Genomic DNA, 25495 nt, shown 5'->3' on the forward strand with positions numbered 1-25495 from the left:
AAAGGGAGACCCCCGTGAAGAGGGACTCTATGCAGGGAACCTGGGCAGCTGGTGAATGACAATGAGGGTGAGGGCGATGGGAAGGCAGGGCCCAGAGCTGTTATAATATAGACATGAGTGCATGGAAATGAGCATTGTTTCAGGCACCTCAATTCGCTGTATTTTCACTACCGGCTGTATTTAGTAAAATAGGAAAATGTCAATGTTGTGCCATTTCCTCACTTCCAGGTAAACACCGGGCCCGGCTTGAGCAGCCGGATCTCAGCTCACTACCGCCCCCTCGTGTTAGATGGGGCACCCGGAAGGGACAGGTGCAGAAAAGAAAGGAAATTGTTCTGGAGAAAAATCCATCTGAGAAGGGAACTGCGAAGATTCAGCCTGGCCCTAGAGACGGTGGGGCAGCATCCACACATCCCTTGAGAAATCCCTCACAAGTGAGGGTTCTATGGTCAAGAAATGTGGGAAACGCAACCCACCATATTTTCTCTTTCAGATTCCTGATGCATTTTAGCAAATAAAAGTCATTGGAAAGTTCTGCAACAAAAAACTTTTTTATTATTACAACTTTTATTCTGAAAAACTAATTTTTCTTTTTTTCTTTATATTTTTTATTTTTTATTGAAAGATAATTGCTTTACAGAATTTTGTTTTCTGTCAAACCTCGACATGAATCAGCTATAGGTATATCCCTTCCCTTTTGAACTTCCTTCCCATCTTCCTCCCCATCCCACCACTCTAGATTGATACAGAGCCCCTTTTTACACTGATAATGTAAGTTTCCCTGTTACTTTTCCCATACATCTCACCCTCTCCTCCCCGCTCCCCATGTCCATAAGTCTATTCTCTATGTCTGTTTCTCCATTGCTGCCCTGTAAATAAGTTCTTCAGCACCATTTTTCTAGATTCTGTATGTATGCATTAGAATACAATATTTATTTTTTTCTTTCTGAGTCACTTCACTCTGTATAATAGGTTCTAGGTCATCAAAAAAATCTCTTAAAAAATTTAACTTTCCCCAACGTCTGTGGTCATAGGATCCTTTTACAAATGAAGTCTGTTAGCCCTGGGAAATAACATTCCATGGTACACATGTTGGGAACCACTGCTAAAATGGAGCCATGGCTGAGGAAGACTGGGCTGTTCTAGAACTGATCCAGAGAAAGAGAAGTAAGGTGGTCATTCTGGTGCTCATACTGGGGCCTCAGGAGCTGGGCATTCTCTTCCTTTCAGAATCCTGCTGGCTGGGTCACAGGGTGACGATGGTGATGATGGTGGTGGTCGGGGTGCTGGTGGTGATGAGAGCCCATGCATAGTGCTTATTCTGTGTTTGCTGTTTAGTCACTCATTTGTATCTGACTCTTCTGCGACCCCATGGACTGTAGCCTGTAAGGCTCCCCTGTTCATGGGATTTCCCAGGCAAGAATACTCGAGAGAGTTGTCATTTCCTCCTCCAAGGGATCTTCCCAACCCAAGGATCAAACCAGCATCCCCTGAATTGCAGGTGAATTCTTTACCACTGAGCCACCAGGGACTTGCTTCTCCTACACCAGATATTGTTCTAAGCCATTTATAAATTAACTCATTTTATTCTAACCATCTGTAGGAAAGGTACTAATTTTTAGATATAAAAAATGAAGCTGAACTCATTCATAGCTGGTGGGAAGATACTATTGGTACCTCCAGTTTAGAAGACAGTTGGGTGTGTCTCCCAGGCCGCTGTACAGTTTGTGACATGTTTAAATCAAAATAACACCTTCAGGGCCACCCACGGGGCCTCCTGATGGCCTGAGGGGGCTATTTCTTCAGATAAGAGGCTTCCTGAGAGGCCCACCGGTCTCAGGTGAGATTCCCAGAGGTGGATACTGAGGGGGGTGAGGATGGTGTGGTGGCTGGCTGCAGCCTGCTTCTCCTTCTGAAGGGAGCACCGTCATCCAGCCTGGGGGACCCCACCTGAAGCTGGTCTGGGGACTGGGCGCTGGGCACCACCTCTGGCTCTGCCCCCAGCACCTCTCAGGGTTGACGTGGGAACTTCCTCTCGTGGCGGGGAGGGGGTGCTGCCCGCGAACTGCACAGCAGCCTGGGCGGGCCAGAGCTGGGTGGGCACCGTGTGTGGGAGACCTTCCTCCCCAGGACAGGGGTGTGAGGCCCTCAGAGGCCATCCTGAAAACAGAGGGGAGATGTGAATATTTCTTGGTTTTGTTCACTTACTTGTCGACTAGATGCCACTCCCTCCCTGTCACAAGAAGGTCTGTCTGGGTCACTCATGGGTCACCAGGTCTGAAAGCAGAGATCACACCCCCACACCCACCCCTCCCCTGTCCCAGGTCCCCTCACCACATGGCTGCCCGTCTTCCTGGTATCGGCTCAGAAGCTCCTGGGCTCCACCCCTGCTGGCTCTACAGACTCCTGGCCAGGCCAGGCCCAGGTCCCCGTATGGGTCCCTGGAAGGGATCAGTGGGGGACACAGTGTCTTGAGGGCCAGACCTGGGCAAACAGGGCTGGTGACATATCTGGGCCCTACTGCCCACCTCCCAGGACCTTCCTCCTCCGTCCTGCCCTCTCCACCTTCAGGGGACTAACTCTGGCCCAGAGGGAGCTCCCTGGTCTCGTCTGCCCAGGACAACACTGGGTCTGACATAAGCCTCCCAAGCCAAGCCTATGGTTTTTCCAGGAGTCATGTATGGATGTGAGAGCTGGACCAAAAGAAGGCTGAGCGCCGAAGAATTGATGCTTTCAAATTGTGGTGCTGGAGAAGACTCTTGAGAGTCCTTTCATAAATGATCTTTCCGATTGAACTAACCTGAAAGGATTTTGTTGTTTGCAAGCAAAACCCACATAGCACAGATGGGTGGACAATGATTTAGGAGTTAAGGAGTCGTCTTGGAGTGGACGGGACGCGAGTGACCATGAGGGTGTCCAGGAAGCCACCCTGGGCCACCGAAAGTGCGGCAAGGTGTCAACTTGAACATATACACTTTTATTAACAAAGGGGACAGAAGGGGACTGGGCCTGACTCAGCAGATGGCCCCAACTCTCGCGGGCCGTTGGCTGGGCTCAGGCCAGCTGCAGGAATGGGAGAGCCCAGAGCAGAGGAAGGAGCAGCAGCAGGAGGCAGGGGTCCAGCCTGCAAGTGTTGTTTTTGGCCAAAACCTCTCGGATCCACTTGTAGTGCGCACTGACATTGGTGTAGACACCCGGCCGGTTGGGCCTACCGCAGCCCACTCCCCAGCTCACGACTCCAACTTGATACCACAGCCCTTTCTTTTCACAGACCAAGGGCCCACCTGAGTCACCCTGGGGACCAGCATGGGTGAGCCCAGCCTGGGGTGGCGCAGGAGGGGTGAGCAGAGAGGCTGGGAGAGCAGGAGGGGCTGTGGAGCCAGGCAGACGGGGTGCAAATCCCACCCCTCCCCTCCACAGAAGTGAGCAAGCCTCAGTTTCTGCATCTGCAAAGCGGAACAGTCGTCCCTACCCCCGCCCCCAGGGTGGACACAAGGCCCAAATGGAGGGCAGGGATGCAGGGTGTTTTCTGGCCGGGGGGGTGGGGGGTGCCTGGGGTGATGAGGTACTACAGGCCCAGAAGCGCGAGCTGGGGACGGGAGGGACACTCACAAAGCAGGAATCCTTGCCACCTTGAGGGTCACCAGCGCAAATCATGTCTCCCCAGATGTCAGTGCGGAAATCGGGCATTGAGAACAGGTGATTACACATGGTGGTGTTTATGATCCCGACCTGCACTTCCTGGAGGGTGTAGGGATATGGCAGACCTGCCGAGGAGTAGAGGGAACAGAGAAAGATGGTGTCCTGAGCCTCTCCTCTGCCATCAGAATGGCACAGGCTATGAAGGCACGCGGCGGGGGGACCCTGGGACACCCACAGTACCTGGGACATTGTCCTTGACTCCTCTGCTCTAGCCCAGCACCCAGCACGTGGTGGGTGATGAACACACCACGGAAGGGCCTAGAGGAGGGACAGGCTGTTATAGTTTCCCTCACTGTAGCCTACAGACAACAGGCCCTGTTCCAGCCCCCGCTCCAGCCCCTGGAGAGAGACCTTAGCACGTCCAGGGTGGGGCTGGTGCAGCTGGGACAGTTTAGGATCTGCACAGTCCAGCGCCCAGTGCCTGCGGACGTGGGGCAGCCTGGCGCACTCTCTCTCCCCCTGCAACGCGCCTGTCCAGCCTGAGCCCAGAGCTCTACCAGGCGCTCCTGCAGCACTCCTGGGATGCAGTGCAATCAGCCTCCGTCTCAGGTAAGGAAAGATTCAGGAGGAAGGTCACCCTCCCCCAATCCTGGCAAAGTACCAGGAGCCGCCAGAGCCAAATATGAACCCGTGCATGCTAAGTTATTTCAGTCGTGTCCAACTCTTTGCAACCCTATGGACCATAACCCACCAGGTTCCTCTGTCCATGGGATTCTCTAGGCAAGAATACTCGAGTGGGTTGCCATGACCTACTCCAGGGGGTCTTCCCAACCCAGGGATCAAACCTGGGTCTCTTACGTCTCCTGCATAGGTCAGTGGGTCCTTTACCACTAGAACCCCCTGAGAAGCCCTGATACGAACCCAGGCCTGTCCAGAGTCTAGACCTGAATCACCTCCTTGTCCTGCAGAGGATGGTGACCCCATTAGCACTGAAAGCTGGTGAGGCAATCGTTTCTTGGCTGCCAGGCTCTCTGCTAAGTCCTCACATAGGAATGCTTTTAAGCCTCAGAACTAGCCTCTCTGGTGGGAACTATTATTACCCCATTTTACAGATGAGGAAGGTGAGGCAGAGTGAGATGAAGTGCTTTGCCCAAGGTTTCCCCACTAGTACAGAGTACATCAGCTCTGGGGGTGGGGTCAAGAGGTCACCTTCTACCTGTGGGAGTGAGGGTTCAGATGGCGCTGGGTGTGATCGCCTGTCAGCTGGGGGAGGGGCAGTGTCAGCCTGGCTGGGTCGCTCAGCTCATGGCCGTCCAGCCCTTTGGACCCAAGAAGTCTACACTGGGGCACTTTCTCCAGCCCCCTGCGGTGCAAGAAAAGGATGGGGCAGGTCTCCAATCGACTCCCCTCTCCTCGCTGGCAATGCCAGGTGTGTGGCTGGCTACCCTCTCTGGGCCAAGGAGTCCTGGCTTCTCCATGGATCCCCAGGGCCTGGGAAACTCTCCAGGCCTCTCCGGGCTTCCTCGTCTGTAAAGCAGGCATAAAGATGCTGCCAGCCTCTAGGCAGGCAGACTTCAGAAGGAAGTGAGTCCTTGGAGCCCAGAACCGTGTTGGGACACACGGTGCACCAGGGGAGCGTGGTCTATCACGGCTGCTGTGGTTGAGGGCAAGGCAGGGCCGCAATAGGCCAGGGAGCAGCGTGACCCGCAGTTTAACCCCTGAGCCCCTCTGGGGGGCCTGGGCCCAGCGGTTTCAAGGGACTCGTGGGTGAGAGAGAAATGGGTGGCAGCTAATGGCAACCCACTCCAGTGCTCCTGCCTGGAAAATCCCATGGATGGAGGATCCCAGTAGGCTACAGTCCATGGGGTCACAAAGAGTCGGACATGACTGAGCGACTTCACTTTTCACTTTCACTAATGCCAGCACACGGAGCCCCGCAGATATTGAGTGGGAACAAGGCTGGAGCGAGGCTCGAAGTTTCAAGGAGAGAGAATGAATGAGCTGGCACTCCCAGGGGGGAGGGCTCCCCACTCCCACCGTCCCTGTCAGTGCAGAAGGGGTGGGGGAGCTGGAGTGGGAGGCTGGATGGAGGGGGTGAGGGGAGAACCCTGCTGGGGTAGAAAGAAGGGTTTCCTGAAACACACCCCCCTCTCCCCCCGCAGCACCCAACAGACACCCAGCAGGCTGGGGGTGCTAGCCTGGGTCTTCCTCTCTGGTTTCTGGCTCATAATCTCCAAAAGAGAAGGGAGATTTAGGCTTTCTTAGGGTACAGAAAGCCCTGCTCTACGGGCGAGGGGCAAGAGTGGAGAGCCAGCGTGGAGAGAGCACTGAGCAGGCTGCCCGCGTGAGGCTGGCGCAGCTAGAACCCGCGGGCGACGACACTGCCACCCTCGCCTGGCCCAGACGCGGCTGTCCCCAGACTCACTCAGCTCTTCTTCAACGTCGCCCCAGCCGGTCACCCAGCAGTCACTTCTGTTCTCAAACTCGGAGATGGAGGCCACGACACAGATGGGCTGGATGTACTTAGTGTAGGTGACCGAGGAGGACAGCTTCACCAGGGCGATGTCATACACCGGAGCTCCCAGATAGAAGGGGCTCAGGAAAATCCGATCCACATTGTAACGGTTGTAGTAGGCTTGCAAGTTCCAAATGGATGGTGTGGCAGACAGCTCCCCAAACTGAACCGACCAGTCAAAGGGATCTTGGTTGCTATTAAGGGAGGAGAAAGCCCTCAGGGGTCTTCAGAGGGAGGGTGGGCCACCCCAGCACACCCGGGGCTGCTCCCTGAGCTGAGAACGCGGGGACGCTGCCCTGCTCACCCAGGACCCCATTAGCAGGTCCTCCTTCCACAAAGAGGCCAGGGTAGAAACGGGGAGAGCCCCGAGAGCCCCAACCAAAGTTGCACACACGGGGACTTGGGGCAGGAAGGTGCCTCCCCTGCCAGCTCATCTGGCCGGTCACTCAGCCACCTGTCGCCTCCAGGGCCCTCCTCTTAAGGGGACCAGCAGGTTCACCAGGGTCACACAGGCTGGGCTCCAAACAGCTTCGGGGGCCACTGACCCCACCAGCCGGGCTCCTGTCCAGCACTTACCTCAGCTCATTCCTCCCCCGGGGGCACACCTCCGCTGGGAGGTGGGGTGAGGAAGGTGGAGGCTGGAGGTGCCATTTGGGGACAAATGAAGCGAGAAAGAGAACAGGACACACAAATGTTCCGGAAGAAACCGCACAGGTTCTCGCGCCCGTGTGCAACGGGCTGCAGCCCAGCCTGGGGCTCAGGAGCACACGAGGGTCGCAGCCACGTGGGACATGCGCGCTGCGTCCTGGCACAGACCCGGGACGCGGGGTCAGCCGGCCCCCTGCCCCCAGACTCACTTTTCAAAGCAGTGCGCGGCGGAGAGCACCCAGCGGCGGTTGAGCAGGCTCGCTCCGCAGAAGTGGGAGCCCCACAGACGCAGGCTGCCCTGCCACGGCCAGTGCCCGAGCGCTGAATCCCTTCCACCCACTATGCGTGTTGGGATGACCCGTTGGCCACAAGGCCCTGGGATGGACAGACGGACACCAGGCTGAGCTGCAGGAGGCAGGCTCATCCTGCCCACCCTCATCTTTGGGGTGCGCGAAGGGAAGGGGCTCCCGGGGGAACCGCGCGTCCTGGGGTCGTGCCACCCAGGAAGTGTCGAACGCTGGGGACCCGCCCCTCGTGGCCCGCGGGCGCCCGCCCCATCCTGCGCCCCGGCACCCCGGGGCCCATCAGTTACATGAGAGCATCGACGAGTTCTGAAAACCTGGAGGGGGAGAGGGAAAGCTGAGGCGCCCTTAGCGCTCGGGCCCACGAGCCCTCCGCGGGGAAGCGCCTCCCGCACGCCTTACCTGGAAGCAGCAGGTCCTTGTCCCGAAAGGCTGGGGGCAGGAGACGAGATGAGCTCCCCCCTGCCTCCTCGCGCCCCAGTCGCCCCAGTCACCCCGGCTCGCGCCCGCAGCCCTCGCCCGAGCTCACCCTGCTCGGCGATTTCGATTCGCACCAGCAGCAGCGCCAGCAGCTGCGCCGCCCCCTGCGGGCGCATGGCCTCGCCCCCCGCCGCCCAGGCGCCCTCTCTGATCCCACCCGCTCCAGGGCCCCGCTGAGCGCCCCCTGGGGGAGAGGGAGCCGCGGGAACCCTGGGCGCCCCCGCCGGGCCGTCGATCTGGCTGGTCCAAGGTTTGTTTGGGTACCTGGGACGTCACAGTGCCCGGCTTTGAGCTTGTTACTGGGACTGGTCCCCAACGACGTACCTTGCTGTGGCCCGGGAACCGGTGCGAGCAGCCGACCCCTCTCTCGTCCGCCACGCTGGGGGCCTGGCCGCCCCCTGCTGCCCTCTGTACTAGCCGCTCCTTCCTCTAGCAAGGACCAAGGACCTGGCCCACCGTCAGGACTCTCATGAAAGCACAGTCCCAAGTCCTCACTGAGTGCCGATTGGGGCCGGGCACTGTTTTATCGGCTGTTAAATAAAAGTGATGACCTTCCAGGGACCCACAGAATAAACGCTGGCCTGATTTGACCATCTAGGGGGCTCCTAACCTCCCTGCCTGCCCGTTGCCAGACACGGAGCCTCATTTATCTCTGCAGAGCCTACAGGTTGCTTCCACTCCTTGTGGACACAGTTGCGGGCACCAAAGTCACTTTGTGGGCACAAAGTCAAAGTCAGTAATTTTTTAGGAGGATTCACAGAACTCAGAAAAGCTGTTCCTCTCGTGATTATCGCACCTTACAGTGAATGGATACAGATAACATCAGCACATGCCAAAGGTGCAGAGAAGAGTCTGGGAGAGACCGGGTGCAGGCTTCCAGCTGTCCTCTTCCAGAGGGGTCGGATGGGCACTGCTTAATTTTCCCACTCATGAACTGCTGTTAACCAGGGGCACTCACCTAAACTTTGGTGTCTGGAGTTTCTATCGGGATTTCATCACAAAGGTATGGAGTGCCCACGTGGCTGACCTTAGTTCTCAGACTGCAGCCCCTCCAGAGGTCCAGCTGATCCAGTCTGACCCAAGGCCGCAGCATAAACTACATCATTAGCAACCATCTGGAGAGGCCCCAGGACCCCAGATCTACAGACAGCCTTTTCAGGCAGGACTCTCCAAGGGCTGGATGTTATTTCCTGAGCTGTTAAAGGGCCAGCCCTTTCTTTGGACTATGAAGGGTTTGACCATCCTAGACCTGTTCAGTTAAGCTTTTACTGCACAGCAACCAAGAATGAAGAAATGTTCACAGAAAATGTGTGCATGCAGTGGAAGGATCTGTTCAAATAAACTGAACTGACTCCAGAGGAAACTGAGATATTACATGGAACAGCTGACAGCTTGAAAAATTCTAACTGGTTTCCTCAGAAAGCCTGAAGAGGCGTTTATCAGCATTAAATAAGAATTATACTACAGAAGACAAAGCAATCAGAGAACAAGAAAGAGTGTCTGGAAATTTAAAATATTGCTGAAGTAAAGCAGCTTAGCCAAACACCTGAATAAGAAAATGGACATAGCTAAAAAATGAATTGGCAAACTTGAAGACGGAGCAGTGAAACACGGAGAACTCAGAGCCAGAGTTTAAAGGGGACGTATTACATGAAAGAGAAACGTAGAGACATGGAGTGACAGTCAAGACTGGTTCTTGTTGGGACTTCCCAGTGGTTAAGAATCTGCACTGCAATGCAGGGGACGAGGGTTTGATCCCTGGTTGGAGAACTAAGATCCCACATGTCGCCACAACTACTGAAGTCTGAGAGACACAGCTAGAGAGTCCGTGCATATCACAGGAAGATACCCTGCATGACGCAACTAACACCCACCACAGCCAAACAAGCAATAATGAAGAAAGAGTGGTTCTTGTCTCTCCATTTCTCCACAATAAAAAGTGCTTTAAGTGAAATAAAATAGGGGGTTGAGAAAAGGTGACGATCAGGCTTGCCTCTAGAATCCCCATTAGCAAACCATTAGAAAGGCAGGTCGGGGGGCTTCCCTGGTGATCCAGTCATTAAAAATCCTCCTGCCAATGCAAGTGATGCGGGAAGATCCCATAAGCTGCAGGGCAACTAAGACCGTGTACCTCAATTACTGAGGCCTGTGCGCCTGGAGCCCATGCTCTGCAACAAGGGGAGTCACTGCAAGGAGAAGTCCGTGCAACTCAACAAAGAGTAGCCTCTGCTGGCTGCAACTAGAGAAAGCACACCAGTAGCAACAAGGGCCTACCGCAGCCAAAGGGAGGGAAAAAAAGCATGTCTGTACACGATATTGGTTCCATATCGATTTTTACCTCCTCAGTATCATTCTGAATAGGTGAGCAGACACTCGTGAGCACAGAAAGAGTAATTGAGAGCTTCCCTGGTGGCTCAGGGGTGAGGAATCCGCATGCCAGTGCAGGAGACATGGGTTCGATCCCTGATCTGGGAGGATCCCACATGCTGTGCACTACGACTGCTGAGCCTGTGCCTCAGAACCTGGGAGCCACAACCACTGGAGTCCGAGTACCCTAGGGCCCCTGTTCCGCCACAAGAGAAGCCCCTGCAAAGAGAAGCCCGAGCACCACGAGTAGAGAGTACACTCTGCTCGGCACAGCTAGAGAAAAGCCCGCATAGCAAGGAAGACCCAGCACACCAAAAAGAGATGCATTAAATTAACACCACCAACAAAATAACAAAAGAGTTGTTGAATGGCTGTGAGTTCTAAGGGACATTTGATGATCAGGAGTGTCAGCATGCCTTTATTTTTATGACTTATTAAAAAATTTTGAATTGAACTATAGTTGATTTACAATGCTGTGTTAGTTTCAGGTGGCAGCAAAGTGACTCTGTTTTTTGTTTGCTTTTTCGGCCGTGCCATGTGGCATGTGGGATCTTAGTTCCCTGACCAGAGATCAAACCTGTACCTCCTGGCAGTGGAAGCTCAGAGTCTTAATCACTGGACCACCAGGAAAGTCCCAGGTTTACACACAAACACACACACACACATTCTTTTTCAGATTCCCTTCCATTATAGGCTATTACAAGACATTAAGTATAGTTCCCTGTGCTATAAAGGAGGTCTTTGTTGGTTGTCTATTTTATATATAGCAGTATGTATATTTTAATCCCAAACTCCAAATTTATCCCTCCCCCCTTTCGTAACCATATGTTTATTTTCTATGTCTGTGAGTCTATTTCTGTTTCATAAATAAGTTCATTTGTTTCATTCTCTTTAGATTCCACATGTAAGTGATATCATATGATGTTTGTCTTTCTTTGACTTACTTCACTTAGTATGATAATGTCTGTGTCCATCCATGTTGCTACAAATGGTATTATCTTTCTTTTTTTCTCTTCTTTAACAAAACTTTTTATTTTGTATTGGGGTATAGCTGATTACAAGGATGTCTTTACATCAGATTAGTAAATCAGATTAGTAAATGCACTGGCTCTTACATAATTCTGATAATCTAGACATTCTCAAAATAATTTCTGGGACCAAAGAAACAAAAAATCACAAACAGGCAGGACATGTCTTTCTTCATCCCCGTAAGGTGTCAGTAAATCATGAAACTTCTGTTTGTTTGTTTTTTCCAATAATAAAAAATCTGTAATACTGTTAGTGGAGGTACTTTACTATTTTACAAGGATTCCAGCAAGTCTATTCCAATAAAGGCCAAGCATATGTAGGTCAGGCTTTCCAGGTGGCACTAGTGGCAAAGAACCTGCCTGCCAGTGCAGGAGACATAAGAGACTCGGGAAGATTCCCTGGAGAAGGGCATGGCAGTCCACAGCAGTATTTGGCTAGCAAACCCCATGGACAGACCCCGGTGGGCTACACTCCAGAGGGTCAAAAAGAGTCAGACACGACTTAGCATGCACACATAAGTAGATTAAGAAATTTAACTTCTTGTAATTTCTTTCTAGGACTTGCCTGGTGGTTCAGATGGTAAAGCATCTGCCTACAATGCAGGAGACACAGGCTTTATCCTTGGGTTGGGAAGATCACCCAGAGAAAGAAATGGCAACCCACTCCAGTATTCTTGCCTGGGAAATCCCATGGATGGAGGAACCTGGTAGGCTACAGTCCATGCGGTGGACACGACTAAACAACTTCACTTTCACTTTCTTTCTTTCAATTTCTTTCTAAACATCTTTTTATTTTGTTTTGACTGAGGATATATATTGGTGGGAAAGTCGCAAGCAAGATGAAAGTGGCTGTGGACTATCACGTACAAGATACTTTCAGATAAAATAGAACCCAAGGCTCAAAGTCTTGAGAATGAGCTATGAGCCACAGGGGTATTTTACATTGGTAAGAGTTATAAGCCCTTGAAAAGATATAAGAGGCATGAGCTTTTATACCCCAATAACAATTTTTATTTTGAAATAATAAAAGTAAAACATAAGATATTATACATAAAAATAAGATAAAAATGTTCTCAATACTCAAAAAACTAATAAATCCAGTTTTTTTCTCTCGGAAATCAAGAGATCAGGTAAATGAAAAAGCAATAATGCAGTACTGAGCATGACTTTGGCCTCAGTCAAGCATTTGGGTGGAGAATGAAATGGTAACCCACTCTAGTATTCTTGCCTGGAGAATCCCACGGGCTGAGGGGCCTGGTGGGGTACGTCCACAGGGTCACAAAGAGTCAGACGTGACTGAGAGTGAGCACGTATGCAAGTATTCGGGGCTTCTCAGAGACCCACGGAGCTCCTTGGAGGGGGAGCTGCCTGCAGGCTAGGCTGATGCGAGGAGCAATCCAAGATAGGTACTTTTTTTTTTTTTAATCTTTTGGCTGCACTGCACAGTATGTGGGATCTTAGTACCCTGATCAGGGAATCAGGGTTCCTGCATTGGAAGGTGGATTCTTAACCACTGGACCAGCAGAGAAGTCCCTGGGCTTGCTCCATATCTCTTTTCCTCTTTCTCCAACCCCTATCTTTCCAGGGAAGCCTAAGGACTGGCTGGAGAAATGTAGGCCAGCCACCGGCGCAGGGAGCACAGGGCAGGGCCGCAGGTTCAGGGGCAGGGAGAGGAGGCAGGGGCGGGGGTCCTTTGGGACCTCCATCAGTCTTCCAGTTCCTTGAACGTTCACCAGCTGTGTCACACACAGTACCTGGAGGCAGTCGACAGCTGCATATGCAAAGGATGGAACAAGATCATTTTGGATATTGCCAAGTTCTAGGAAGGAAATGGACTTCCCTGATGGTGCAGATGGTAAAGCCTCTGCCTGCAATGCAGGAGACCGGGGTTTGACCCCTGGGTCGGGAAGATCCCCTGGAGAAGGAAATGGCACAACCCACTCCAGTACTCTTGCCTAATCCCATGGACAGAGGAGCCTGGTAGGCTATAGTCCATGGGGTTGCAAAGAGTCGCACACGACTGAGGGACTTCACTTTCACTTTCAGGAAGGAAATACAACAGGTCAGTGAGAAGGACAGTCAGTGGGGGCATATGGGCTTGACTTGAAGGCTCAGAAGAAGCTTGCCCTGTGACCATCTGGGCAAGAAGTCCTCAGGAAGAGGCCGGCCCGAGGCTGGAGCAAGCTTGGTATTCACCAGGAAAGGACAGTTGGGGCAGGGGACAGGCAGGTAGGCGGTCAGGAGGAGGCGAGAGCTCCGGGACCATTGTCAAGGACCAGGGCAGGACCTGTGTAAGCGGTCCCTTGGGTGCGGGGGAGGCAGGTGCTGGTACTGCGCCTCATCTCTTGCAAGGGGCTGCACTCAGCCCTGACCCGGGGAGCTCACGGGGACTGGCCGTTCACAAGCGCTGTGTAACAAAGACCACAGAGGGGGCCTTCTTAGGGGAAACCCCACCCCTTGTTGCACACAGAGTGCCCCTGAGCCCACCAGCCGGAGCCCACGCCCACTGCCCCTTCTGCAGCGTGTGAAGTCCAGGAGGGGTGCTGACAGCCCAGCTTCAACCTCTGGAGAAGCTTCCATGCTCCCCAAGCACCAGGCATGCCCCCCGTGTATCCCCAATGCTCCCCAGGTCAAGAACACCCTGCTCTGCCTGCTCTGGCCCCCAGCGACTCATTCACTTAGAGTCACCACCTGGGCCCCACTGAGGGTACCAGGGCCCAGTATCCCTGGGATATCCCACCTCCTTGGGATAGTCTTCCAAGTCCAGACTCCAGACTGCCTCCCCTGCCTGGAGGGACCCCACCCCCAGAAGCCAATGCCTGGGGACTCATCACTGGGTGCACACATAGGGGCACCAAGGAGGCACAGGTTCCTCCCGGGTTATTGTCTGTAGAGTCACAGGGACACGGGAATGAATAACCAGCGGTGTTTCCCTCTTCCTTTTTTTTTTTTTTTTTTTTTGCCATTTCCTTCCCCGTAGGACCCAGGTAAGAACGTTTGTAAAAGGCGATTTCAACTTGAAAATCACCCTGAGGAGGGTGACAAAAAGAGCTGGAACCTGCCACTAGGGGGCAGCTTGGGCCACAAGCGGGGACCAGCCTAAGGCCCGCAGAGGGAAGGACGAGACCCAAGACCACCAGTCCCCCAGGAGAGGCTTGTGGGTGGTCTTCTCCTCCCGGCTCAGCCCAACAGTGCCCGGCCCCAATCGGCACTCAGTGAGGACTTGGGACTGTGCTTTCATGAGAGTCCTGACGGTGGGCCAGGTCCTTGGTCCTTGCTAGAGGAAGAAGCGGCTAGTACAGAGGGCAGCAGGGGGCGGCCAGGCCCCCAGCGTGGCGGACGAGAGGGGTCGGCTGCTCGCACCGGTTCCCGGGCCACAGCAAGGTACGTCGTTGGGGACCAGTCCCAGTAACAAGCTCAAAGCCGGGCACTGTGACGTCCCAGGTACCCAAACAAACCTTGGACCAGCCAGATCGACGGCCCGGCGGGGGCGCCCAGGGTTCCCGCGGCTCCCTCTCCCCCAGGGGGCGCTCAGCGGGGCCCTGGAGCGGGAGGGATCAGAGAGGGCGCCGGGTGGGATCAGAGAGGGCGCCGGGCGGCGGGGGGCGAGGCCATGCGCCCGCAGGGGGCGGCGCAGCTGCTGGCGCTGCTGCTGGTGCGGATCGAAATCGCCGAGCAGGGTGAGCTCGGGCGAGGGCTGCGGGCGCGAGCCGGGGTGACTGGGGCGGCTGGGGCGCGAGGAGGCAGAGGGGAGCTCATCTCGTCTCCTGCCCCCAGCCTTTCGGGACAAGGACCTGCTGCTTCCAGGTAAGGCGTGCGGGAGGCGCTTCCCCGCGGAGGGCTCGTGGGCCCGAGCGCGAAGGTCGCCTCAGCTTTCCCTCTCCCCCTCCAGGTTTTCAGAACTCGTCGATGCTCTCATGTAACTGATGGGCCCCGGGGGGCCGGGGGGGCAGGATGGGGCGGGCGCCCGCGGGCCACGAGGGGCGGGTCCCCAGCGTTCGACGCTTCCTGGGTGGCACACCCCAGGACGCGCGGTTCCCCCGGGGGGTCCCTTCCCTTCCCAGTAGGTGAGGGTGGGCAGGATGAGCCTGCCTCCTGCAGCTCGGCCTGGTGTCCGTCTGTCCATCCCAGGGCCTTGTGGCCTCCAGGGCATCCAGGTGCGCGTGGTGGGTGGAAATGAGGCCAAGCTTGGGCGCTGGCCGTGGCAGGGCAGCCTGCGCTGGAATAAAGTCCACAGCTGCGGAGCGAGCCTGCTCAACCGCCGCTGGGTGCTCTCCGCCGCGCACTGCTTTGAAAAGTGAGTCTGGGGGCAGGGGACCCGCTGACCCTGCGTCCCGGGTCTGTCAGGACGCGCGCCCATGTCCCACGTGGCCGCGGCCCTCGTGTGCTCCTGAGCCCCAGGCTGGGCTGCAGCCCGTTGCACACGGGCGCGAGAACCTGTGCGGTTTCTTCCGGAACATTTGTGTGTCCTGTTCTCTTTCTCGCTTCATTTGTCCCCAAATGGCACCTCCAGCCTCCACCTTCCTCACCCCACCTCCCAGCGGAGGTGTGCCCCGGGGGGAGGAATGAGCTGAGGTAAGTGCTGGACAGGAGCCCGGCTGGTGGGGTCAGTGGCCCCCGAGGCTGTTTGGAGCCCAGCCTGTGTGACCCCGGTGAACCTGCTGGTCCCCTGAGGCGGGACCTGAGAGCAGGGCCCTGGAGGCGACAGATGGTTGAGTTGACCAGCCAGATCAGCTGGCAGGGGAAGCACCCTCCTGCCCGAAGTCCCCAGGTGTGGGACTTTGGTTGGGGCTTTTGGGGCTCTCCCCGTTTCTACCCTGGCCTCTTTGTGGAAGGAGGACGTGCTAACGGGGTCCAGGGTGAGCCGGGCAGCATCCCAGAGGTCTCAGGCTCTGGGAACAGCCCCAGGCTCGCTGGGGGGTCCCACCCTCCCTCTGAAGACCCCTGAGGGCTTTCTCCTCCCTTGCCAGGAACAGTTATCCCTCCGAATGGTCAGTCCAGTTCGGGGAACTGTCTTCCACGCCATCCATTTGGAGCCTGCGGGCCTTCCTGCGTCGATATGGAGTCCAGGATATTATCACATTCCCCCAATTCAGGAGAAAATCACAGCACGACATCGCGCTGGTCAAGCTCTCCTCCCCGGTTACCTTCAATAAGCACGTCCAGCCCATCTGCATCGTGTCCTCCTCCTCCGAGTTCAAGAACCGGAATGACTGCTGGGTGACTGGCTGGGGGGACATCAGTGAGATAGAGAGTGAGGTTGGGGACAGACGGGCGGGGGCGGGGAGCGGTATCCACCAGACCCTGTGCCCGCCCCGCACACCAGCTCCAGGGGCCCCACCTCGGTCTGTGCCCACTCTGCTGGCTTCGTCCCCTCAGCCGTCGGCCCTCACCTCCTCCCCCACTGCAGAGCAGGGCTTTCTGCACCCACACTCAGCTCCCCCTCCCTTCCAGAGGCCCCCCCTGCCCAGACCTGCAGCCCCAGCCTGCAGGGGTGTGAGAGGTTTTGGGGTGCATGAGGTTTTGGGGTGCACTTATCAGAAAAGCACCGGGCTTTTTTTTTTTTTGGAGATACAGTTCACAAAGCATAAAAATCATCCTTTTAAAGTGTACAATTCAGGGACTTCCCTGGTGGTCTGGTGGTTAAGACTCTGCCCTTCCACTGCAGGGGGGCATGGGTTCAATCCCTGGCTGGGGAACTGAAATCCCACATACTATGTGGTATGACCAAAAAAAAAAAAAAAGGCATAAAATTCAGAGGGGTTATTTTTTTTTGGGGGGGGGATACTCAGAGTGGTGTGGGTATCACCACTATCTAATTATGGAACATTTTCATCATCTCAAAATGAAATCCCAAGCTTATTACCCATTACTCCTTATTCCTCATTGTCCTTGGCCATAGTCCCTGGCAACCACTAATCTGCTTTCTGTCTCTATGGATTTACCTACTCTGATCACTTCATATGAACACGATCTACAACATACGGTCTTTGGTGCCTAGCTTCTCTCACTCAGCATAACATTTTCTTTTTTTTTTTTTTCATTTATTTTTATTAGTTGGAGGCTAATTACTTTACATCATTGCAGTGGTTTTTGTCATATGACAAAATGAATTAGCCATGAGCATAACATTTTCAATGTTCATTTTTGTTTTGGCATGTGTCAATACTTCATTCCTTCTTTCTTTTTGCGTTATTTCTCATATCAACCATTTAAAAATGTATAATTCGAGACTTCCCTCTTGGTTCAGGGGTCGAGATTTCACCTTCCAACGCAGCGGGTGTGGGTTCTATCCCTGGTCAGGGGACTAACATCCCACATGTTGTTGTTGTTCAGTTGCTAAGCCGAGTCCGACTTTGTGACCCCACGGACTGCAGCATGCTGGATCCCACATGCCTTGCGGTCAAAAAACAAAACAAAACATAGAACAGAAGTGATGTTGTAACAAATTCAATAAAGATTTTTAAAATGGTCCACATCAAAAATAAAGTCTATAATTCAATGGCATTTCAAACATGCACAGTGCATAACCATTGACTCTATCAAGTTCAAAAATATTTTCATCACACCCAAAGGAAATTCCATAACCATTAAGTAATCACTCCCCATTACAGCCCTCCTGCCAGCCCTTAGCAACCACTACCAGCTTTTTGTCTCTATGGATTTATGTTTTCTGGGTATTTCAAGTAAAATGGAATCATCCACGATGTCACCTTTCATGTTTGGCTTCCTTCACTTAGCATAAAGTTTTCAAGATTCATCCATGTTATAGTATGTATCAAAACTTCATTCTTTTTTTACAGCTGAATAATATTCCATTGTATAGATGTATCACAATTTGTTTATTCATTCATTCACTGATGACTGTGTCGTTCCATCTTTTGGGTATTTGTGTCAATATTAGTATACAAATTTGTGCTTGAATATCTCTTTTCGGTTATTTTGTGAATGCATTTAGCAGTGCAATCCTGGATCACATGATAATTCTATTTTAACTTCTTGAGGGGCTGACAGTGTTCCATAGCAGCTGCTCCATTTTATATTCCCATCAACAATGAGGGTTATAATTTCTCTCCATTCTCCTCCACACTTATTGTTTTCCAGGTTTTTGTTGTTTGGGGGGAGGGCATCCTAATGAGTGTGAAGTGGTGTCTCACTGTGGTTTTTTTTAAATAATAATATTCATTTATTTTTGGCTGTGCTGGGTCTTTGTTGTTGTGCAGGCTTTTTTCCTCCTGTTGTGGGGTGCAGACTTCTCATCGCAGTGGCTTCTTCTGTTGCAGAGCTTGGGCTCTAGGGTACATGGGCTTCAGCAGTTGCGGCTCCTGGGCTCTAGAGCACAGGCTCAGTAGTTGTGGCCCACCAGCTTAGTTGCTCCACAGCATATGGGATCTTCCCAGGCTAGGGATGAAACCTACATCTGCTTTGGCAGGAGGATTCATAAGCATTGAGCCACCAGGGAAGCACCCTCTCACTGTGGTTTTGATTTGCATTTTCTCTAATGACCTGTGATGTTGAGCATTTTTTCACATGCTAGTTGGCCATTTGTGTATCTTCCCTGGAGTAATGCCTATTTAAGTACCTTACCCTTTTTTTTTTTTTTTTTTTTTTTGCCACACTACACGACTTGTGTGATCTTAAGTATTGAACCCGGATCCTCAACGGTGAAAGCAGTTGTAACCACTGGACCACCAGGGAGTTCCCAACTCATTTTTAAAAATATTCAATTAATTTATTTGGCTGATCCTGGTCTTAGTTACTGCACAAGGGATCGTTGGTCTTCGTTGCAGCATGAGGGATTTCTTTTTTTTAGTTGCTGTATGTGGGAGCTAGTTCCCTGAGAAGGGACAGAACCTGGGCCTCCTGCATTGGGGCAGGGAGTCTTAGCCACTGAATCACCAGGGAAGACCCCAACCCATTTTAAAATTGAGTTGCCTTTGCAGTTGAGTTGTAATAGTTCCTTATATATTCTGGATACTAGACTCTTTAGAGATGTGATTTGCAAATATTTGTTCCTATTTTGTGGGTTTCTTTTTTTTTTTCTTCCCCCTCCCTTTTTTTTTTTCTTTTTCTTTTTTTTTTTTAAACTGGTACCTGGGTCTCACTGCATAAATTTAATTGGTCTGGGATGTGGCATGGATGCTGGGGTATTTTAAAGCTTCCCAGGTGATTCTAATATGTAGCTAGGGGTGAGACCAGCTGGTTTGTTGGGGTTCATAATGAGCAGAGGGCCAAGTGATGCCAGGAAGGAGGGTTACGATAATCTCCAGGAAACGGATAAAGAGCTAAAGATTTGAAAGTTGAAATGAAGACTTCGCCCAAGTTCTGTCGAACAGGTAGGCTTTAGTGTCTGAAAATTGTGTTTTGAATCCTCTTACATAACTTCAAATTCCTCGAAATAGGGATCATAACCTCCCTCCTCCCAGGTTGCTCCATGTTGTCAGTCCCTGGTGTTGATGCGGGAATAGCACTTCAGACGCAGGGCTGAACCAAGACTCACGGACCACATCTCTTTTCACTTTCATGATAGTGTCTATTTTTTAAAAATATATTTAATTATTTATTTTTGGCTGCACTGGGTCTTTGCTGCTGCTCATGGGCTTTCTTTAGTTGCAGTGTGCAAGCTTCTTCTCATTGCAGTAACTTCTCTTATTGTGGAGCATGGATTCCAGGGCCTGCAGCTTCCGTAGTTGCGGCATGTAACCTCAGTAATTGCGGCTTGCAGGCTCAGTAGTTATGGCATGTGGGATCTTCGAGGACCAGGGATTGAACTTGTGTCCCCTGCACTGACAGGTGGATTCTTAACCACTGAACCACCAGGGAAGTTCATGATAGTGTCTGTTGATGCACAACATTTTTAACTTTGATGAAGTTCTGGTTGCTTTTTTCTTTTTCTGCGTTAGCTTTTGATGTCATGTCTAAGAAATCATTTTCAAGTTCAAGGTCATGAAAATGTACTCTCATTTTTCTTGAAGTGTTTAAGTTTTGTTATAGTTTTAGCTCTTATATTGATAAGTATGTCTTTGACTCATTTTGAGTTGATCTTTGTTTATGGTGGGAGATAAGGGGTCTGGCTTCATTTTTTTGCATTTGGATATCTAGTTGTCTCAACACCAGTTGATGAAAAGACTGTTCTCTACTCTACTGAATTGTCTTGGCACCCTTGCCAAAAATTAGTTGGCCAAAGAAGAAAGGGTTTGTTTTGTTTTTCTACACTCAAAATTATGTTCCATTGGTCTGTGTTTCTATCCGTTTGCCAGGACTCCATTGTTTGATGCCTGTACCTTCCAATCATGCTTTGAAATTGAGAAGCGTGTGTCCTCCAACTTTATTCTACTTTTTCAAATATTGGTTTTGTTATTTGGGGTCTCTTGATATTTTACATAAATTTTAGAATCAGCTTGTCAATTTCCACTCAAAAGACCTTTGGAGTTTGGATAGAGGTTGCATTGAATCTGTAAATTGCTTTAGGAGAGTACTGTCATTGAAATAATATTAAGTCTCCAGTCTGTTAACATGAGATATGTTTCCATTTATTTAGATCTTCTTTAATATCTTTCAGCAATCTTTTGTAGTGCTTCTTGTGTACAGATCTTTCATCTCCTCAATTAAATCTATTTTTAACTATTTTATTCTTATTGATGCTATTACATAAATGAATTTTCTTTTCTGATATTGTTTTGGAATTGTTCATTGGCAGTGTACAGAAATATAATTGATTTTTATGTCAATTTCAGATCTGCAGATTTGTGAAGTTTATTAATTCTAGTCCTTTCTTGTATATTCTTTATGATTTTCTGTATACAAGATCATGTCATCTGTGAATAAAGAGAGTTTCACTTCTTCCTTTCCAACTTGAATATGTTTTTATTTCTTTTTCTTGCCTAATTGCTCTGACTAGAACTTCCAATAAAATATTAAGTGGAAGTGGCAAAAAAATCTGGCATCCTTGTCTTAGGGGGAAAGCTTTCAGTCTTTCACAGTTCTATATGATATTAGCTGTGGATGCTTCACATATGATCATTATCAGGTTAGGAAAGTTCTCTCTATGCTTACTGGTTGTCTTTATAATGAAAGAGCGTTGGATTTTCCTGCATCAATCAGGATAACCATGTGGGTTTTTTCCTTTGTTCTATTACTACAGTATACAGTATATTGATTGATTTTTATATATTGGACCCCCCTTGCACTCTTCAGATAAATCTCACTTGGTCATGGTGTTAGAATTCCTTTAATATGAAGGACAGGGAAGCCTGGCGTGCTGTGGTCCAGGGGGTTGCCAAGAGTTGGATACGACTGAACAACCAAACAACAGCAATGCTGCTGAAGTCAGCTTGCTAGTATTTTGTTGAGGATTGTTGCATATATGTTGATCTGTAGTTTCTTTTGTGAGATAGCTTATCTGGGCTTTGTTGTCACAGAACGAGTTAGGAAGTGTTGTTCAAAAAGGTTTGATGTTAATTTATTTCTATGTTTAAAAATATATATATATTTACTTGCTTGGCTCTGTGGGCTCTTAGTTGCAGCATGTGGGATCCTAGTTCGAACCCTCATCCTTTGCATTACAAGGCAGATTCTTAACCACTGGACCACCTGGGAAAACCCCTGTTGCTGTGTTTGATAAATGCCACCATTTAAGTTCTCTGGCCCAGAACTTCTCATTGGGAGATTTCTGACTACTGACTAAATCTCTTTACCTAGATTTTCTATTTCTTCTTGAATTTGTTTTGGTATTTTGTGTGTTTCTAGGAATTTGCTCCCTTCTTCGAGGTTATCTAATTTGTTGGCAGACAATTGTTCATAGTATCACTGATAGTCCTTAAATTTTCTTTATGGTCAGTGATCGTGTCCTCACTTTCACTCTCAGTTTTGTTGATCTTTCAAAGAACCAGCTTTTGCTTTCGTTGATTTTTCGCTATTGTTTTTCCCTCTCCTAGTTGTTTTTTAACCTGCATCTATCTCTTTATTATTTCCTTCCTCCTTCTATCTTTGGGTTTAATTTGCTCTTCTTTTTCTAGTTCCGTAAGTTAGATGATTAACTTGAGATTTTTCTCCTTTATTAACATAGTCATTTCCAGCTATAAATTTCCTTGTGAGAGCTGCTTTTGCTGCACTGCAATGAGTTTTTGATATATTGTGTTTTTATTTCCATTCATCTCACAGTGCTTTCTAATTTTCCTCATGATTCCTTCTTTGGTTAGGAGTATGTTGTTGAATTTCCATATAGTGAATTTTTCAGTTTTCCTTCTGTTATTGAAGGAACAGAATTCTAGCCTCAATCAGCTGTTTTCTATGCGGTCAGTCTTTTCTACTTTATTCTAACTCATTCTGTGGTCTGACATCTATCTTGGAGAATGTTTTGTATCCACTTAAAAAGAATAAGTGTGTTCTGCTCTTCTTTGGGGGGATTGTTCTGGTCTACTGACTCTTCAAGACTTCTATTTTCTTAGTGGTCTTCTCTTTGATTGTTCTTTCCATTAATAAAAGTGGGACATTGAAGTCTCTGGCTGTTATTCTAGAACTGTCTATTTTTCCCAGCAGTTACATCAATTTTGTGTCATGTAGTTTGGGGCTCAGTTGTTAGATGTGTAGATATTTATAATTATTTTATCTTGAAGACCTGACACATTTATCAATATGTAATGTCCTTCTTTGACTCTTATGACACGTTCTGACTCAAAATCTATTTTGTCTAACAGTACAGCAACCTCAGCTCTTTTTGGTTACTATTTGCATGGAATGTCTTTTTCCAACCTTTCACCTTCAACCTATATTTGCATTTGGATCTAAAACTATTGTCTTGTAGACAGGATATGGCAACCCACTCCAGTATTCTTGCCTGGAGAATCCCATGGACAGAGAAGCCTGGCAGCCTACAGTCCATGGGGTCATAAAGAGTCAGACATGACGGAATAACTTCTAACCATACAGACAGGATATAGTTGGATCCTTGTTTTTAATCTATTCTGCCAATCTCTGCCTTTTAATTGATGTTTAATCCACTTACATTAAAATTAATCACTGATAGGGAAGAATTTACTGCTTCCTTTATTCTGTTGGTTTTCTATATGCTGTCAGATGTAGAAGATATAGATATTTTGTATCTATATCTTATATCTATACCTATGCCTTATATCTTATTTCTTATTTTGTTTAATTGATTTTTATTAGTATACTGTATTGATGTTCTTCTCATTTCCTGTTCTGTGTATTTTTTAGTTATTTTCTCAGCAGTTGCTCTGGAGATAAGTTAATAACTTAAACTTGTAACAGTCTGTTTTGAATTAATACCAACTTAGGTTCAATAGCATACAAAAATTCTGTTCCTATACAACTCTATTCTTCTCCTTTAAGTTGTTATTGTCACAGTTTACATCTTTATATTTTGTGTAGTCATTAACAGGTTTATAATTATCCTTATGCATTTGTCTTTTAAATTGTATAGAGAAAAAAGTTATGAACCAAAATTATAATAATACTGGCTTTTATATTTACCTGTGTAGTTACCTTCACCATTGTTCTCTATTTCTTCCTGTGGGTTTAAGTTTCTGTCTACTGTCCTTTCATTTCAGCCTGAAAGGGTCCCTTTTCCATTTCTTGAAGGGCAGGCCTACTATGATGAACAGTCTCAGCATTTCTTTATCTGGGAATGTCTTAATCTCGTCTTCATATTTTTTGAAAGGTAGTTTTGCATGATATTGAATGCTTGGTTGACTGTTTTCTCTTAGCACTTTACATATGTCATCCCACTGCCTCTTGGGCTCCAGGGTGTCTGGAAAGAATTTAGCTGTCAGTCTTGCCAAAGATCCCTTATATTTGATGTGTGTCTTCTCTCTCAACGTTTTTTTTTAATAAGATTCTCCCTTTGCCTTTTGATATTTTGATGAGAATGTATCTCGATGTGGATCTCCTTGTGTTTATCCTACTTGGAGTTTGTTCATCTTCTTGAATGTATAGATTCACGTGTGTGTGCGTGCTCAGTCATGTCTGACTCTTTGCAATTCCATGGACTGTAGCCCACCTGGCTCCTTTGTCCATGGAATTTTCCAGGCAAGAGTACTGGAGTGGGTTGCCATTTCCTACCCCAGGGAATCTTCCCAGCCCAAGGATTGAAGCCACATCTCCTGCACTGGCAGACGGATTCTTTATCACTGAGTCGTATCTTTCATCAAATTTGGGAACTCTTCAGCCCGGATCATGCAGCTGTAGTACACTGATTACAAACAAGATCAGCCGCATCAGCCCCTCCCCTCTGTGTATGCTTCAGCCAGGATCTCTCCCCACTGGTCCAGGCAGGGCCTGTCATCTGCATGCCACGAGAGGGAAACTGAATCTGGGGGAGGAGCTGTAACAGCCTCCCCATCCATTGGGCCCTTCTGTGGTCCACCATGTGCTGGGCGCTGGGCTGGAGCAGGGGAGCCATGTCCTGGGTACTGTGGGTGTCCCAGGAAGTCCACTCCCAACCTTCTTACCCCGTTTCCCCAGATGGCAGAGGAGAGGCTAAGGTTGTTTCTTTCTCTCTCCCGCCCTCAACCCCTGGCAGAGCTGCCACCTCCCTACAATCTCCAAGAAGTGCAGGTCTCCATCATAAACAGATCCAGGTGTTCCTACCTGTTCCAGCAGCCTTATTACCACAGCAACATCAATTATGACATGATTTGTGCTGGCTCTGAGGATGGCAACGCTGACAGCTGCAAAGTGAGTACCCTGCTCCAGTGAGGGCCATACCACTCCTCCCCATCTTGGTTCTGAGGGCAACCCCCTTGACCCCCCACCAATCCACCCTCAGAGTTTATTCATGAGGTCACTGTAGACCTCATTTATCCAGTCTGTAAAAGAAGCTTCCTGTTTCACACTCATTGTACCTCCTTGGATCTTTATGTGAAATCCAGAGGACAGACTCTGCTCTCCCAGCCTCTCCTGGGGGCCCTCATGCCCCACCCTCGGCCTTGCTCACCCACACTGCTTTCCAGGGTGACTCAGGCGGACCCTTGGTCTGCGAAAAGAATGGGCGGTGGATTCAGATTGGAATTGTGAGCTGGGGAGTGGGCTGTGGTAGGCGCAACCGGCCTGGTGTCTACACCAATGTCAGTCTTTACTTCAACTGGATCCAATTGCTGACGGCCCGCAGCACACCCAGGCCAGACCCCTGTCGGTGGCTGCTGGCTCTGCTCTGGACTCCCTTACTCCTGTGGATGGCCTGTGCACACTTGAGTCCATGAGGATGCTGTAGTTACCGCAGCTCCGGGCACATTCACCAAGGGCTGGGGGCACCCTGGTGGCAGGACGGCCTGCTGGATCAGGCCTCGTCCCCTTCTGTCCCCTTTGCTAATAAAGTGTGTATATTCAAGTTGATGCCCCGCAGCACATTCCGTGGCTCCGGGTGGCTTCCTGGACACCCTCATGGTCACCTGCGTCCTGTCCACCCCAAGACCACTCCTCAACTCCTAAATCATCATCCACCCAGGTCTGGGTTGCAAACAACAGAACCCTCTCAGGTAGTTCAATCTGAG

At 50.0% G+C, this 25495-nt stretch overlaps 2 protein-coding genes across 8 annotated transcripts; one reads left to right on the top strand and one right to left on the bottom strand.

The window, feature by feature from the left end:
* Positions 1-1674: 1674 nt before the first annotated feature.
* Positions 1675-7706, bottom strand: LOC110148439 (testisin-like). Of its 5 annotated transcripts, XR_002317168.2 has the most exons (8): positions 7637-7706; positions 7510-7539; positions 7398-7424; positions 7015-7180; positions 6068-6351; positions 3613-3767; positions 2335-2441; positions 1675-2160 (listed from the first exon to the last, which is right to left on the bottom strand). XR_002317168.2 is itself a non-coding variant. In XM_070460765.1 (7 exons), exons 1-7 carry the CDS (start codon positions 7701-7703, stop codon positions 2981-2983), a joined length of 873 nt encoding a protein of 290 aa, XP_070316866.1. In that variant the 5' UTR covers positions 7704-7706; the 3' UTR covers positions 2957-2980. The 5 variants fall into 5 exon arrangements, 4 of the variants coding, with proteins under 4 accessions (XP_070316866.1, XP_020766098.1, XP_020766096.1 ...); XM_070460765.1 differs by lacking the exons at positions 1675-2160; positions 2335-2441 and adding an exon at positions 2957-3124; XM_020910439.2 differs by lacking the exons at positions 1675-2160; positions 2335-2441 and adding an exon at positions 2957-3261.
* A 6864-nt stretch (positions 7707-14570) lies between these two features.
* Positions 14571-25337, top strand: LOC110148440 (serine protease 41-like). 3 transcript variants are annotated; one of them, XM_070460187.1, is made up of 8 exons: positions 14571-14662; positions 14760-14789; positions 14875-14901; positions 15114-15279; positions 15953-15973; positions 16079-16236; positions 24526-24680; positions 24956-25337. In XM_070460187.1, exons 1-8 carry the CDS (start codon positions 14596-14598, stop codon positions 25202-25204), a joined length of 873 nt encoding a protein of 290 aa, XP_070316288.1. In that variant the 5' UTR covers positions 14571-14595; the 3' UTR covers positions 25205-25337. The 3 variants fall into 3 exon arrangements, with proteins under 3 accessions (XP_070316288.1, XP_070316289.1, XP_070316287.1); XM_070460188.1 differs by having other exon boundaries at positions 15953-16236; positions 25114-25337; XM_070460186.1 differs by having other exon boundaries at positions 14574-14662; positions 15953-16236.
* Positions 25338-25495: the final 158 nt, after the last annotated feature.

This window comes from Odocoileus virginianus, chromosome 33 (genome assembly GCF_023699985.2).
Source record: "Odocoileus virginianus isolate 20LAN1187 ecotype Illinois chromosome 33, Ovbor_1.2, whole genome shotgun sequence".
Lineage (NCBI taxonomy): Eukaryota > Metazoa > Chordata > Mammalia > Artiodactyla > Cervidae > Odocoileus > Odocoileus virginianus.